General features: G+C 42.4%; 1 protein-coding gene across 1 annotated transcript in view; it reads left to right on the top strand.

The window, feature by feature from the left end:
* LOC126175735 (transmembrane protein 19) overlaps nucleotides 1-17,862 on the top strand; it is an 82,070-nt gene that overhangs the window by 52,394 nt on the left and 11,814 nt on the right. Inside the window, exon 7 of the mRNA XM_049922686.1 lies at nucleotides 6,933-7,120. Coding sequence (XP_049778643.1) covers nucleotides 6,933-7,090 — 158 coding nt within the window. The 3' untranslated portion in view covers nucleotides 7,091-7,120. The remainder of the gene's footprint in view (nucleotides 1-6,932; nucleotides 7,121-17,862) is intronic.

The following is a 17,862-nucleotide window of genomic DNA, read 5'->3' as shown; positions in this document are numbered from 1 at the left end:
ACAATACAATGTACCATTTATCAAATACAGCCAGTCCACTGCCCCGTGTTCTACTCTCTGTCTGATCGCTGTTAAGGACACATCCTGCTTTTTACACTCGCCAATATCATTGAACATATGTAGGATCAATATAGGATTCACCCCATATTGTTTACCAACCAGTTCTGGTCAATTACTTTGTTGTCTTCCGTATACCCCTGAAACGTGAGAGTCCATCCTCGGTGACACTGTCGTCTCCTCTTGCCTGTCTGATTTCAGATTGAAAAGCTGAAATTCGTGTGATCTATATGGAAATTCAGCTTGTGCATCTAGGTGTGCCAACACACAGTTAAGTGTCTGATTGTCCATCTGGAACTGAAAGGGTTTGTGGTCTAGATAGAATCTAAATTTCTCCAGGCTGAATAGAAATGCTAAGGCTTGAAGTTCATAAATTGAACACTTGTTTTCAAATGGGGATACCCCTCTAGAGGCATATGGTACTGGTTTTCTCCTCTCTGTATATTTTTGAAGTAGTACTCCTACCATCAAGGCATCAGTTGGTACAGTGAAGTATGGTATGGCTAAAAGAGGAGCCTCTATTAAGACCTCCTTTAACACTTCAAATGTGGCTTGTTGGTACTCACCCCATTCAAATTTGCAACCTTTTTTCTTTAATTCAGTCAGTGGCCAACCCAACTGCACAAAATGCAGCACAAATTTTCTAGAAAAAAATTAACCATCTTGAGAAACATTGCTATTTCCTTGGCATTTCTTGGTGTAACACATTCTCTAATAACCTTACTACATTCCGGATCAACTCCCACTTCTCCCGGCAACACTGTATCCCCAAGAAAGAACAAATCAGAAAATTCAACCTTTACCTTTTTGGGTTTGTCTATCAATCCCACCTTTCTAAGGTATGTGAACACTCTTCTGAAGTGTTCCTTATGTTCCTACCAATTCTTACTAAAAATATCCAAATTATCAAGCTAATGGGACACAAATTTGAACTTGATATCTGAAAACAATGTATGTAAGAGCTGGGATAAAATATTGATGAAAGTTGTGATCCTGAATGGCACCCAATTAGACTCAAATAAGTTCTAATCAGTGGCAAACACTATTGCACTTCAATTTCTCAGCTACAGGAATTTTATAATATGCCTGATTCAGATTGAAAGTAGTAAAAACACCAGCATCTGTGAGCCGGCCAAAATGTATGCTTGTCTGATAGTGGTTTGACTCAAAGGACAACCTTCTTATTAAGTTCCCTATAATCTACTACAAGTCTTGATGTGGCAGATGGTTTTGGCACAAGAAAAATGGATGCTGAATATGACAATGTGAAAGGGCTGATAACTCCTTGCCCCAACAACTATTGATTAACCTTTTTAATTTTTTCATGTGCAGTGGCGACAATGATATTGCATTTCCTTCACTGGCACTTTCTATCACTTCAGTGTAGTATTTAATTAAGTTATTAAGCTCTAATTTAACAGTCAGCACAGCATCAAATTCACTGAACAATTGGTGTAATTCTTCCATCTGACTTAGTAATAAATGTCTAGTTGCACCACATCAACTCCCCCTTCACACTGGTATACCACAGCTACAGGTACATCAAAATGTGGTCAAAATGAGAATGTCCTGTTCCTAGAAAATTGGAAGATGAAGTGACCGTGTGCCGAATTAGAATTGGCCCTATGCTCTTAATTACACAAGACCCCAGAATCAGTTCTGTGGATAGTCCCTCCACTACCCTTAGTTTAATTTTCCATGTAAAATTCATGAATTCTTAACGTAGTGACTGCCTATCCCAACATCTGCAAAGTGCTTGAATTGTCTGGCACATACTAAGTGTCATCTTTGTTCAACTTCAACTATCCTCTTCCCATTTGCTGGGTGCAAAACGACTTGTCCATATGGGCTGGCACGATAGTAGCAGCCAGTGTGAAGCAGCATATGCTGAAGATGACACGGGGACATGAATTGAGCGGGGGTGACAGGATGGAGGAAGGGGGAATTGTTTGATGTCTTTCCAGTGTTTCAGTCTCATTGGTTGGTAAATAAAAAATCTTCTTCGAGTATTACTTACAGAAAGATGGAGTTCTGCAATTCATTTAATAACAGAGATGTATTTTTTTGTGAATGGAAATAAAATAGTTTGATGGTAGACATACTTTATTATACAGGCTGTTTCAAAATGAATATAGGGTTTTTAAGGAATTGTAGCATTTATTACATTTAACTTACAATTAGAACTAATACATCAAATGAAAGAGCTACTATAACAGTTTTTCTTAAAAGTGTTCAGTGTGAGCACCATTGTCACACATCGAGTTGATAGACGAGTTTTTCCAAAACCTTGATCACTATGTCTATAGTAATTGTTGTAACAGTGCTGTTTCTGAAGTCAGATAGATCACCTGGTAGTGGAGACATATACACATCATCCTTTATGAACCCCAAAAGGCAAAAATTGCATGGGGTCAGATTGTGTGTGAACATGAAGATCATATAAAACTAGATCTGTCATCCAGTGCCTTGCAGCCAATCCAGTGGTCGGGTACAATGGCATTTAACGAGTCACATGCTGAGTTATGCCAGTGAGACGGTGCACTATTTTGCTGCTAAGAAACACCAGTTACAGTTGCTTCACCGAAAAAGTCAAGAGGAGTGTCGTTGCAACCGTACCAACTCATGGGGATTTGCTTACCCCCAGATAAACACATTATATGTGTTCACATTTCCATTTAGGTGAAATGTTGATTCAGCACTGAAGATGACATGACCCAGAAAATCTTCATCTCATGCAGCAAAATTTCGTTTGTGAAGCTGGCAAATAAACCATAGTATGTAGGCTTTACAGCATGTAACAACTGTGAATGACAAGGATGAACTGATTTCTTGGGACTACGCGTGACAGACTCTCACTTATTCAAGATGTTTTTCATTCATTCTTGGTCGTTCCATACTGTTCCCTTTGCGCATGGATAAACAAACAAATCCGATCTAGTTGCTCTTTCATTTGATGTGTTATTTATAATTATAAGTTGAATGTAATAAATGCTACCAAGTCTCAAAACCCATATATTCATTTTGAAACACTCTGTATATTAATTTATTTTTACACAATGTGATCTTGTTAGTGTTTCATAGATTGCTTTTGCACATAATCAAGGGTTATTAATCTAAAATTGAGGCTGTAGAACATTGTCATTGAAACTTCCTGGCAGATTACAACTGTGTGCCAGACTGAGACTCGAACTCGGGACCTTTGCCTTTTGTGGGCAAGTGCTCTACGAACTGAGCTACCCAAGCACGACTCACACCCCGTCGTCACAGCTTTAATTCCACCAGTACCTTGTCTCCTATCTTCCAAACTTCACAGAAGCTCTCCTGCCAACCTTGCTGAACTAGCACTCCTGGAAGAAAGGATATTGTGGAGACATGGCTTAGCCACAGCCTGGGGGATGTTTCTAGAATGAAATTTTCACTCTACAGCGGAGGGTGCGCTAATATGAAACTTCCTGACACATTAAAACTGTGTGCCAGACCGAGACTCGAACTCGGGACCTTTGCCTTTCACGAGCAAGTGCTCTACCAACTGAGCTACCTACACGTGACTCACGCCCCGTCCTCACAGCTTTAATTCCGCCAGTAACTCATCTCCTACCTTCCAAACTCACAGAAGCTCTCCTGCGAACCTTGCAGAACTAGCACTCCTGGAAGAAAGGATATTGCAGAGACCTGGCTTAGCCACAGCCTGGGTGATGTTTCTAGAATGAAATTTTCACTCTACAGCGGAGTGTACGCTGATATGGAACTTCCTGGCAGATTAAAACTGTGTGCCGGAAGGTAGGAGACGAGGTAGTGATGGAATTAAAGCTGTGAGGATGGGGTGTGAGTCGTGCTTGGGTAGCTCAGTTGGTAGAGCACTTGCCCGTGAAAGGAAAAGATCCCAAGTTCAAGCCTCAGTCCGGCACACAGTTTTAATCTGCCAAGAAATTTCACATCAGCGCACACTCCGCTGTAGAGTGAAAATTTCATTCTAGAAACATTGTCATTGTTTGTGTAGTCATATTAGTTGTTAATTAGCATAAAATGAAATTAGTGATGTAGCAAACAAAGCATTTGAAAGTGTTTGTCTCCAGCTTATTGCCAGCACAGTATTAAAGGGTCTAACTGCCTTTCTCCCATGAGAAATTTGTCTCACATGTGCAATGGGAACCCTGATTTCTATACTGGTTTATATGCATCATAAAAACCTTAAAATATGCATGGAAAATGCTAAAAAAAATGTATGAAAAGTGTTGTAGTATGCAAGATCAAATAACTAAAAAAAATGATAGTTACTGCATGCATTATATCTCAAAGTCGGACATGTGCATATCAGTTACAAGGAAGAGTGCTGGTCACGCAAAAGATCGGTACATTTAGAATGATGATATCATTTTCTGAATACTTTCTGGTAGAGTTTAGGAAGGGGACCTTTCTGGTATTATTTTCTAAAAATTTGCAAAATGGGAATGCAAACTGTGTTTCAAGAATTGTTTCTTCTTTGCTATTGTTGTCAGTGACAAGTGGATGCGATGCAAGTCACAGAAAAACAGTCAATATGTACAAAACCAACTTCAAGATACATTGCACACAGAGGAGCAAACTTGGAAACTCTGTAATATTTTATTTAAAAAATAACATACAGTAATGATTTTTTTTTAACAGCGTCAACTTTCAATTAATACATTTGGATCAAATCTTCATTTAAAATTTATTTTACATTTTTCTACTATTGTAAACATAAACGACCAAGTACTGTTCTAAAAGTTAAGAGATAAGATTGTGCCTTCGATCACTCAAAACATTTTTATAAGCAGAAAAGGACCATTTTGCTTCAACTGAGGTAACTGGGTAGTATTCGAATTTGGGTCGGCACATATCGTTTCTGGTAAAAGTTCACCCGTCCGATTAATAAAACTATCAATTTGGCACAAGGGTTCAAAGCCTGGGTTATTGTTTAAAATGTTTTCAAACTTTTCTCTAAGTTTTCTTGGGAACACCTCCAGCAATGAGGAGTTCACTAGAATAATTTTATTGATTACCTGAATAGATTCATTCAGTGCCAAACCTTGAGTTTCAAGCTTTTTAGTACTTGCAAGTATATGGGAAAAGTGAGTGCTAATCACAGCAATGTCTTTTTTTTAATACCAGAATCATTAAAAACTTCCTTGCACTGGCAAGCTGCCGAAGCCTCTTCACTATCGAAGTGCCCCTCTAATGGCCTCAAAATGTTAATTGTAAAACAACATAGCTTCGAACCACATACCCCAACAAGTGTTCACTGGTTTGGGAGCTCAAAGCACATTTGGTAGTTTTTCTTTGTAGGTCTTGATGTGAGCAGGAGCCTTTAGAAACACTTTCTTTGTGGATGAAAACAGTTTATTTACATTCAGAAATGTGAAACGTATGTCTTCAGCATGGCAACATACTCCATTAGCAAAGCACATCAGATGAATCAAATTGGGATAAAATACTCAGAGGGCTTTTCCTGCTTTGATCATGTAGGGAGCAGCATCTGAAACACCCTTTCATCTGCAGAAGATTCTGGAAATATTTTTCTAATACTCTCGTTCACAAATCTGGCGATCATAGAATGATTTACTTTTTCAAGTTCTTTGCAGGCCACTAAATAGGAAGAAGGAGGCTCTTCTTTTAAAGCACCAACAATTAAATTTGCAGTGTAATGGCCATAATTGTCTGTAGATTTGTCAACTGAAATCCAGATAATGCTGTCCTTGAATTCATTGCATATTTCATGCAGGACATTTATGTAAATTGCCAGTATGTAATTTTTACACAATGTTGATTTATCTGGTACATTTGGTTTAAGCATTATTTGCACAGGAAGCCTTTGAGGATAGGGTTTGTAAGTTAGTATTGCTTGCAATGAATGCTTCACTTAGATCCATGTTAAACTGCCGTTTCAGCTACCTTTGGACAAATTGGTGCTACTGCAACTTGCTGCTGTCAGAAGTTGTTGTTGTGGACCTTTCTTGTGCATTCCCATGATATGAAGACTTGTCTTGACATGGAGGTCTATTTGAAACCTTTTTTTGCAAAAATGTTTTTCTCGCAAACTTGACATTATAAAACAATTCTGTCATATGTAAATGTTCCAGGATGGTCAGCTATCCACAAAATGACGTTTCTTTTTTCAGGTGGCTTGGCGCACAACACGTTACACACTACACGTTGCAAACATGTTGAACTGTGTGCTAAACTGAAACAATGGATATGTGACTAAAAGCTTGCGTAGTTTAATTGTTACAGATGCGTGTGGTGTGACAGTGGAGGGGATTAACTAGGTGTGAGGGTGCAGGAGTGTTGACTCTGTCTGCCTGTTCCTGTTCATCTTCTGTAGTGATTTCACTAGGCAGTGGCCTCTCGGTTAGTGATTGCACAAGTTCTACGTCACGGTCAGTGTGAGAGACTTCAAAACTAGATCGAGCTGTAGACCACACATCTAAATTTTTAAAATATTGTAAACATAGAGCGAAAATATGCATTGTCACTAGTTTTTAGTTAAAATAATAACTGGTGAAAAGGAGCCAAATATGCAAATGCATAGAAACATGCAAATGCATATGCAAGATGCAAATGCGTATAATCCTGTCTCTACTAATTTCAATCTGTATAGATGATTCTCAAGTATTATATTCTGCTTTCCTTGTGAAGGACTCTATATTACTGGATGCTAAAATTCAGGAGAAATTTAGTAATCAGTTTGAATAAAGATTTTTAAAATTTCCCTTACATATTTTATTGTTTTATATGTCAGTGAAAATTAGTTAAAAGTGTTGGGTATATCAGTAGCATATCTGATTCCATAGTACCTACATTAGTTATTTATCAAGTCCAGTTGATACACAATTTGTTAACATGTTTTGCTCCAGGTCTTGATGAACGGACTGGAATTGTGGTGGAACATCCTGGCCCTGGTGTGAAGCACATAAGTGGGTATCAATTGTTTGATAACCACAGTGTTAATCTTATTTCAAGCATTGTACTGGGACTTGTTACTCCTCCTGTAGCAAACTGGTTGTGGCCATGACAGGAAGACAACTTTCCCTGGGCTCATTTCGTAAGTATAGTGTTGTGATTGCACTGTGGAACAGAAGGAAATGCCATTTTGCAGTTTGATCTTCACTTCTTAACATGTTGACCTTAAATGTATCAGTAGCATAATTTCAGAAGGGATGGAAAGGGTTGGTGCAGGGTCATTTTTAGGTTTCTTAACTATTTTCTCTCTCTCTCTCTCTCTCTCTCTCTTTCTCTCTCTCTCTCTCTCTCTCTTTCAGTATCTGAATTCGGAGTTATCACAGCTCCATTCATGCTGACTAAAGTTTTTAATTATACTTCAATAATAGTTTACATATAAATCAATTTGATGTCCATCAGATTTGATGGCAAAGGGAAAGATAAAGTTGTTAACAGGCTAAGTTAATTTTTCCAAGAAGAGTACTGCCTTTATATTTCCCATTGACTAAAATGATTCAGTTGTTAAAATATTTGTACTCAGAAATATTTAGAATATTACTGTTGCTGGTAAAATAACGTATCCTTGAAAATTAAGATTCTGAGATAAGGTCTTCTCAGCTATGCAGAGCCACTGGAGGAATTGTTCCTGTCTTTGATGCAAAGTGGTAGCTTGCTGCCAGTGGGTTGAAGGTTTTGGTCCATAATGACAGAGATCCTTTCTCCAGCCACCATAGGACTCCCGAGTGTTTTAGTTTTCTTTATTGTAGGAAGCATATAGAGAGTGAAAATGTGGGGAATGGTAAAAGTGAGGAGGAAATGAGTTCTAAGAGAGAAGTTCTAGTGCTGGGTGAATTCAAAAGTGACTCTTTGGATATGGTTACTGCAGCTGGGCTATAGATGAATGTGTATGATAGCCAGCACAGAACCTCCGTGTTCAGTAAACTTCGGCACTGTTTTGAATGGTGAGTAACAGTTAGTTTTGCCGATGTGAGGTTGGTTTATTGGTTAGGGATCCAGGGAAGAGCAGCAAGTTAGAAGTTGTTGGCAGGCTGCCAAAGTATAGTTGCATGGGAGAAGGGGATGCTGTTAGTTGGATGGCCATGCAAACATAGCAAGGCAGAGATTAAAGTTCAGATTTGTTTGAATGATTGCAAAGAATTGACTAAAATGTGGGAACTGTGTGAAAGAGAATTGACTAAAATGTGGGAACTGTGTGGAAGAGATTGAGTCTTTGATTAGAATAAATAGATGGAAATTCAATATGATGTTAAGGGTGAGTCCTTCATAGAGAATTAAAACTTCTGTGGAGTTGAAATTTTTTGAAAACAGTTTCCATGAGTTACGTAGTATCTGCTTGGGTTCTAATTTTTGATTGCCAGAGGAACTCTGTTGGAGTGTAGTAAATGTAGCAGTCCAGCAATAAGGGATTGGTATCCATGAGAGACTGAGGTAGGCTGTTGTCATTGTGGGTAGTAGAACTCCAAGATGAGATTGTGAAGTTTTTGTGTTAGGTAGTTTTGTTTTCTTGTGCAATTGTGCTTGTTAACTTGTAGTATTTCTCGGTGTCTGACAGGTCATGTCGTAAGTTCTCCATGATATTTTGACAGACTCATTGCCATCTTCAGGCAAGAATTCTAAGCATTAGAAATTCTGCAAGTGAGAAATACACTGGGAGAACATGAGATGACACTGTGCTACTGGAAAGTGAGCGATTCAGTGTGGGAATTGGATGTTGGAATTTAGGATTGAAAAGAAATAATTTATATGTTATATGGGGTAAAGAGGAAGTTCATGCATGTCTGTGACTGGATAATATAGTTTTATAGGACTGGTTAGGTTAGCATTACACACTAACTGAACATTAACAAATGAGAAACTTTGTGGACAGAAGCGTTGCAGACAAAAATGAGATTTTTCTTTAAAAAAAAAAAAAAATCAAGGTTAATTATGAGATAGGTATCCATGGTGTTCTAGGCAACAAAACAGGAAAAATTTGAGAGACTTGGGTTTTTTATGTATTTGCTCAAATGACAGGAGCCAAAGGCATTGCCACAGTGGTAACACTGGTTCCCATCAGATCACCTAAGTTAAGCGCTGTCAGGCTGGGCTAACACCTGTATGGGTGGCTATCTGGTCTGCCAAGTGCTGTTGGCAAGTGGGGTGCACTCAGCCCTTGTGAGGCACAAACTGAGGAGCTACTTGATTGAGTAGTAGCTGCTACGATCTCTTAAACCGACATACAGCTGGGAGTGCGATGTGTTGACCGCATGCCCCTCCATATCCCCATCCAGTGATGCCTTTGGGCTGAGGATGACACGGTGGTCAGTCAGTACCATTGGGCCTTCCAAGGCCTGCCTGGATGGAGTTTAGTTTAGTTTAGTTCAAATGAAAGGAGTGAGAATGCTTGATTGACAGGTAGGTATGTCGGAGGACAGATATGGGCAGAGGACAACTCCAAATGTGAGAAGGGGCAAGCTGGGACTCACAAAGTATTGGTACTGATGTGATATATGATGATAGGGTTAAAATAATAACACTCACAGAGAAGAACAGAGATAGAGCAATTAAAAATTATGAATTAAAATGAAGATAATAAAAATAAATAGAGAAAATGTAATTGACAATAGCATGGCTTACAGAAACAAGAAAAGAACTAGGAAGAAAGAACAACATGGAAAGGAGAATGGAAAAGACGACATGCAAAGAAGCTGGAGTAGTACTGGAGACATAGGAAACAACAAATAAAGAAAAGGAATTGAATATGTAAAGGTTTTTTTTAAGTTACCGCTATGAGTCACAAACTTTGTCAGCTATTGTATTACTTATTAATTTAGCGACATGTTTAAAGGGTTATACATCATCTTCAGGCTAAATGACATTACAAGAACAACTTGTTTTTGTAATGCCTTATAGCTTGAAGATGAGGTATAACCCTCAAAACATGTTGCTAAATGAATAAGTAATACAATAGTTGACAAAGTTTATGACTGGTAGCGATAATTAAAAATTCGAAAAATAGTCAAAATGGCTTCAAAAAAGGAATTAAAGTTGTTACATGATCCTAGTTGGTCCATACACGAGTAAAAAATAATAGTGATCATCATCATTGCCATCAGTATAAAACTAAATAGAAATGTAAATGAAAATTGGAATGGAAAAATTCTTTGTACAGGTTATGTCATTATTAATGGCACAAATACATGGGGTTGAAAGTATATGATACTAGAAGCAAAAAAGCCTCAGTAAACATAGATTGGCAAATGAACTGTGTGCAAGATAATTGTGACTTTGTGTTACCAGCTACTACTGACTTGGTTTTCTTTAAACATCATCCCAGATAGGAAATGTGGCAATGGTATACATTTAGAAAAGATACTAGAGATCCTTTGGTAGCAGTGCAGATGTTGTAAATGAACATGACAACAGTTACATGACTGAAGTCATTGTTAAAGGAGTAGTTCAAAGTGTCATCCTTGTACCCAGATGCAGGCATGCACCTGCCTCCACAATGAGCCTCTAGCAATCCTGCAAGATGTCTAGTATTACTAACCACACATTTTAAGTGATCACTGTTTTAGTTTTCTCAGTCTTTTTGACACTATCCTCCTGGGTGAGACTGGGTGAGAGTGTGCACACACACACACACACACACACACACACACACACACACACAGAGCATGTGAGTTGAAGACCAGATGATACTAAACATGTCCCCTGAGGGTCCGGGGGTTAGAATAGGCCTGAGGTATTCCTGCCTGCCGTACGAGGTGACTAAAAGGAGTTTCACATGTTTCGACCTTCATGTGACTGTCCCCTGTAGGGTTTGACCTCCAGTCTTCAAAATTTTCCCGAAAAGCAAGCCAGTTGGGGAAAGGTGCCTTACTAGGTGCATCATGCCCATCGTGCATTGAGATCTTTAGCCCACTTTCTCATCATCGCATTGGAGCCCTGCCCATTCTCCATCTCTTTGGCGAGGACACCTTCCTGGGTGTGTTTTCCACCATCCACTATGCAGTGCCGATTTCTGAATCGACGATGACCATGGACTTCTTTGCACCTGGTATCCAGCACGGTAGCTAGTCGGTTGTGGTGGGGCCACCATGTACCCTGTTGATTGTAGCCCCCTTACCACACAGGGATTGCTCTGCTGATGCCTGCACCGTTAACTCCCAACGTATGCCAAGGAGTAGATGCCCATTCCCCTGGGGCATTGGGACTCCCGGCAATGGCCATCCTGCCAGGTGGGCTTTGCTGTGGCTGTGTGACGCCAATGGGGAGGGCCCCTGGTCGGAGTGAGTGGCATCAAAGCGGATGACATGTGATGAAGTGTAGCCCATCATCTCTTGCTGGTGGTGAAACACCAGCAGTCCCTAAGCGATCACGAGCTCAGTTCAGCGCACAGAAGTACAACCCCAAATCATTCACCTCCCTGGCCACACCATGGGAGGAACGTCAGGCTAAGGATGGCAGTGGATCTTATTCACCCCGGTACCTTGTATGTTCGAGAGCTGATGGGGAATCGTTCATGATGGTGAAGCCTCAGTTTTTTCTTGAGCATTTGGAGGACAAGTTTGGGGAGGTGGAGGGCTTGTACAAAATGAGTCGTGGTTCATCCTTGATCAGAACAGCATCCTCTGCCCAGTCATCGGAATTACTCACTTGTGACAAGCTGGGGCATATTTCTGGAACCATCAAGCCCCATAAGAACTTAAGTATGGTCCAGGGTATCATATTTCACAGAGACCTTCTTTTGCAATTTGCCGATGAGCTGCGCGCCAATTTAGAGCAGCGAGGTGTACATTTTGTCTGGCGTGTCCACCGGGATCCGAAGGATAATCAGGTTGCCACCGGCGCCTTCATTTTGGCCTTCGAGGGTGATACATTTCCCGAGAAGGTCAAGGTGATGGTCTACCAGTGTGATGTAAAGCCCTATATCCCTCCCCTGATGTGGTGCTTTAAGTGCTGAAAGTTCAACCATATGTCTTGCTGCTGTACTTCCAGTGTCACATGCCAAGATTGCGGTCACCCATCACATCCCAATACTCTATGTGCCCCACCTCCCATCTGTGTTAACTGTGGAGAGCACCATTCGCCTTGCTCGCCTGACAGCAGGATTCTGCAGAAAGAAAGGAAAATCATGGAGTTCAAGACCCTGGACAGACTGAACCACACTGAGGCTAAGAGAAAATTTGAACGCCTGCATCCTGTGCGTATGACATTGTTTTACACCACCACTACAACAGTTCTGGCACCATCAGTTCCGCCAACCCAGATCACCTCTCAGAGCCGGAAGACTACACCTGGCCCCTTGATGGTGGGGGGCATTTCCCTCCCTGTTGCTCCTGCAGCACCTACTTCGGGAGCAACACCCCCACAACCATCGGAGACGTCCATCCCCACTTCTAAGCTGGAGAAGCGTAAGTCTTCTTCGGCTTCTCTCGCTAGGAAGGGGCCCCTTGGGTCACTCCCTTCCCAGGTTTCTTCTAGTGGGAAAGACGACACCTGCCAGTGTCTGAAGAGCCCCTAAGCAGCTGGTCATATGGCTCCACGCTCATCCTCAGTCCTGGAGACTGAGCCAGTGAAGTCCTCCCAGCCAGGGAAACCCAAGGAGCAGCGAGAGAAATCCAAAAACAAAACCCCTAAGACCCAGGAAATTGCGGTGGCACCCACACCACTGCTACCTACAAGCTCTGCAGCTGAGGATAGGGTGGAGATTTTGCTGTCCACTGAGGACCTAGATCTCACCAGACACTCAGACATAATGGATATAGACTGCTCAGGCAATAAATCTGTGGCAGCAGGTGACTCTGAGGTGTAAACTGCCTCATTGAATGTTCCATGCCTTCCCAGTCTCACGATGTCATCCTCCAGTGGAATTGCGGCAGTTTTTTCCACCGCCTGGCTGAGCTACAGCAACTGTTAAGCTTTACACCTGCTATCTGCATTGCCCTCTAGGAAACGTGGTTCCCAGCAATTAGTGCCTATAATCGAGTGTCAGGTGCAGTTTGCATTTATGTCCTAAACTCGGTCTGTAGTGAATGTGCACCCCTTCAAACCCCTCTTGAAGCTGTGGCTGTCAGAATGAGGAGGACACAGGAAATAACTGTCTGCAATGTATATCTTCCTCCAGATGGTGCAGTACCCCTGAATGTATTAGCTGCACTGATTGATCAACTCCCTACACCTTTCCAACTTCTGGGAGATTTTAATGCCCATAGCCCCTTGTGGGGTGGTACCGTGCATCCTGGCTGAGGCAGAGATTTCGAAACTTTACTGACGCAATTTAACCTCTGCCTCTTAAATACTGGGGCCGCCACACATTTCAGTGTGGCTCATGGTAGTTGCTCGGCCATTGATTTATCAATTTGCAGCCCAGGACTTCTCCCATCTATCCACTGGAGAGCACATGATGACCTGTGTGGTAGTGACCACTTCCCCATCTTCCTGTCACTGTTCCAGCATCAGGCACATGGACGTCTGCCCAGATGGGCTTTGATCAAGGCAGACTGGGGAACTTTCACCTCTGCTGTCACCGCTGAATCTCCTCCACACGGTAACATCAATATGATGGTTGAGCAGGTGACTTGCACAATAGTTTCTGCAGCAGAAAACGCGATCCCTCGCTCTTTAGGGTGCCCGAGGCATATGGCAGTCCCTTGGTGGTCACCGGAAGTCGCTGAAGCAATTAAGGAGCGTCGGCAAGCTCTGCAGCGGCATAAATGGCACCCTTCCCTAGAGCACCACATAGCTTTTAAATGGCTCTACGCCCATGTTCACTACCTTATCAAACAATGGAAGAAGGAGTGCTGGGAGAGATACGTCTCCACCATTGGGTGCCAGACGTCACCTTCCCAAGCCTGGGCAAAGATCAAACGTCTTTTTGGGTACCAGGCCCCAACAGCTGTCCCCGGTGTTACCATGGCGAGTTATGTACCGACGCAAACGCTATTGCCAAGCACTTTGCTGAGCACTTTGCTTGAGCCTCTGCGTCGTAGAATTACCCCCCAGCCTTTCGCACACTCAAACAGCAGCTGGAAGGGATTGTCCTCTCATTCATTACACGCTGCAGTGAATCCTATAACACCCCATTTACAGAGTGGGAGCTCCTCAGTGCCCTTGCACACTGTCATGGCACCGCTCCTGGGCCTGATCACATCCACAGCCAGATGATTAAACATCTCTCATCTCACTACAAGCGACATCTTCTCGTCAGCTTCAACCGTATCTGATGCAATGGCGTCTTTCCATCGCAATGGCGGGAGAGCACCATCATTCCGGTGCTCAAACCCAGCAAAAACCCGCTTGATGTGGATAGCTATCGGCCCATCAGCCTCACCAACATTCTTTGTAAGCTGCTGGAACGTATGGTATGTTGGTGGTTGGGTTGGGTCCTGGAGTCACGTGGCTTGCTGGCTCCATGTCAGGGTGGTTTCCACCAGGGTCACTCTACCACTGATTATCTTCTGTCCATAGAGTCTGCCATCCGAACAGCCTTTTCCAGATGGCAACACCTGATTGCTGTCTTTTTTTTACTTACGTAAGGCATACGACACGACTTGGCGACGTCATATCCTTGCCACATTGTATGAGTGGGGTCTTGGGGGACCACTCCTGATTTTTATCCAAAACTTCCTGTCGCTCCGTACTTTCCAAATCCAAGTTGGTGACTCCCATAGTTCCATCCATATCCAGGAGAATGGAGTCCTGCGGGGCTCTGTATTGAGTGTCTCTGTATTTTTAGTGGCCATTAGTGGTCTAGCAGTGGCTGTTGGGCCCTCTGTCTCGCCTTCTCTGTATGCAGACAACTTCTGCACTTCATACTGCTGCTCCAGTACTGTTGTTGCTGAGCAACACCTCCAGGAAGCCATCCACAAGGTGCAGTCATGGACTCTAGCCTATGGCTTCCAGTTTTCAGCTGCAAAGTCATGTGTCATGCACTTCTGTTGGCGTCGTACCGTTCATCCGGAACCCACACTTTATCTTAATGACGATCCACTCACTGTAGTGAAAACATGTCAGTTCCTAGGACTGGTTTTCGACACTCAATTGACTTTGCTCCATCATCTTCGTCAGCTTAAGCAGAAGTGCTGGCAGCACCTCCATGCCCTCCGTTGCTTGAGCAACACCAATTGGGGTGCAGATCGCTGTACACTACTGCAGCTCTCCAGAGCCCTTGTCCAATCCCAAATTGACTATAGGAGTGTAGTTTATGGTTCGGCAGTGCCTTTAGCATTGCATTTACTCAACCCTGTGCACCACTGTGGGGGCTGGCCGTGGTGGCCAAGCGGTTAAAGGCGCTACAGTCTGGAACCGTGCGACCGCTATGGTCGCAGGTTCGAATCCTGCCTCGGGCATGGATGTGTGTGATGTCCTTAGGTTAGTTAGGTTTAAGTAGTTCTAAGTTCTAGGGGACTGATGACCTTAGAAGTTAAGTCCCATAGTGCTCAGAGCCATTTGAACCGTTTGAACCACTGTGGGGTTCGATTGGTGACAGGAGCTTTTAGGACACTTCCGGTGACCAGTGTACTGGTGGAGGCTGGTGTCCCTCCACTGCAGATCAGACATGCGCAACTGCTTGCCAGTTATGCAGCACACATTCATAGTTCCCCTGAGCATCCGAATTATTGTCTCCTTTTCCCGCCCGTGGCAGTCCATCTCCTGCCTCGGCAGCCCAGATCGGGGCTAATGATTGAGGTTTGCGTGCGGTCCCTTCTCTCCGAACTGGAGTCCTTCCCTTTACCATCTCAACTTGCGGTCCATTCACGTACGCCTCCATGGTGTATGCCTCGGCCGCAGCTTCATCTGGACCTTTTGCATGGCCCTAAGGTCTCCATTAACGCCTCCACTCTCTGCTGTCACTTCCTCTTGATTCTTGACGAGTTCCGGGGCTCTGAAATGGTTTACACCAACGGCTCAATGGCTGATGGTCACATAGGCTTCACATATGTTCATGGAGAACATGTTAAGCAGCACTCCTTGCCAGTTGGCTGCAGTGTTTTCACTGCAGAGCTGGTGAGCATATCTCGTGCTCTTGATTACATCTGCTCATACCCTGGCAAGTCATTTCTCCTGTGTACTGACTCATTGAGCAGCCTATAAGCTATCGACCAGTGCTACCCTTGCCACCCTCTGATAGCATCCATTCAGGAGTCCATCTATGCCGTGGATCAGTCCCGCCGTTCCGTGGTGTTTGTGTGGACCACAGGACACGTCGGAATCCCTGGCAACGAACTTGCTGACAGGCTGGCCAAACAGGCGATGCGGAAACCGTTTCTGGAGATAGGCATCTCTGAAGCTGACCTGCGTTCTTTCTTACACTGCAGGGTTTTCCGGTTTTGGGAGACGGAATGGCATAACAGCACGCACAACAAACTGTGTGTCATTAAGGAGACTATGAATGTGTGGAAGTCTTCCATGCAGGCCTCTCGCAGGGAATCAGTTGTCCTCTGCCGGCTCCACATTGGCCATACGTGGTTAAGGCATGGTTACCTACTCCATTGCGAGGACCCACCTCAGTGTCCCTGTGGCTCCCAAATGACTGTCGTCCACCTCTTGTGTACTTTCAAGTGTGTATCTTTACACCATTAATTATTATAACGATGTATAATCACCTGGTGTGACTAATTAAATAATAAAATATGTGCCGATCACAGTTTTGTGTTTATAAAGACATCCATTATAAGGGATTTGCAGCTGCTAAATGGATGCACTTCTTCCAATTGTCATGTGTGACTCACTTTTGATGCCTACATTCACCCAGATTATATCTGATTTGTACTCTGTAGTAATGTTGATAGATGTTATCAAGTTCTATACAGCAGTGAAATAGAGTTCTGAATATTTTTGATGATTTGGTTGAATGTGAGTCTTAAAAACTTATACATTAGTACATCTACATCCATACTCTGCAAACCGCTGTCAAGTGCACAGCAGAGAGTACTTACCATTGCACTAATTATTATGGCTTCTTCCCATTCCATTCATATAGGGAGCAAGGGAAGAATGACTAAACACCTCTTTGCACATTGTAATTTGTCTATTCTTGTAATCACGGTCCCTATGGGAGCGATATGTAGAGGGCTGTAGTGTATTTCTAAATCCATTATTCTTAAAATTTATCAGTAGGCTTCTTTGGATTGTTTGCGTCTATCTTCAAATGTCTGTAAATATGTGGCCATTTGTGCTGCCCTTCTCAGTATACAGACAAATCAACTGTTGATCATATTTAGTATGGGTCTTACATGATTGAGCAATATTGTAATGGGGGTTTCACTAGTGTTTTGTAAGCAATCTCATTGTATATTAAATGCATTTCTCTAGTATTCTACCAGTGAACCAAAGTCTGCCACCTGCTTTACCTATCACTGAGCCTATGTGATCACTCCATTTTATGTCTGTGCAAATTGTTACATCCAGTTATGAATTGATTGATTCAAGTTGTGACTCTTTGGTACTGTAATCATAGGATAATATGTATTTTTTATTTTGTGAAATTCACAATTTTGCATTTCTGAACACTTAAAAACAAGTTTTTAATCTTTGCACCAATTTGAAATCTTATCAATATCCAACTGAATATTTGTGTAGCTATATTTGGACAGTGCTTCATTATACATAACTGCATCATCATCTGTGAAAAGTATGAGGTTACTAATAATATTATTGGGAAGGTCATTAATATACAACATGAACAGTAAGGATCCCAACACACTTCCCTGGGGTACACATGAAGTTAGTTCTACATCACTCGATGATTCACCATCTGAGATAAAATGCTGTGTCCTCCCTCCCAAGAAACCTTCAGTCCAGTCGCAAATTTTGCTCGATACCCCATACAATCACACT

Source organism: Schistocerca cancellata, chromosome 3 (assembly GCF_023864275.1).
Source record: "Schistocerca cancellata isolate TAMUIC-IGC-003103 chromosome 3, iqSchCanc2.1, whole genome shotgun sequence".
Taxonomy (NCBI): domain Eukaryota; kingdom Metazoa; phylum Arthropoda; class Insecta; order Orthoptera; family Acrididae; genus Schistocerca; species Schistocerca cancellata.
The sequence above is the reverse complement of the archived record's forward strand: the minus strand, read 5'-3'. Positions and strand labels throughout refer to the sequence as shown.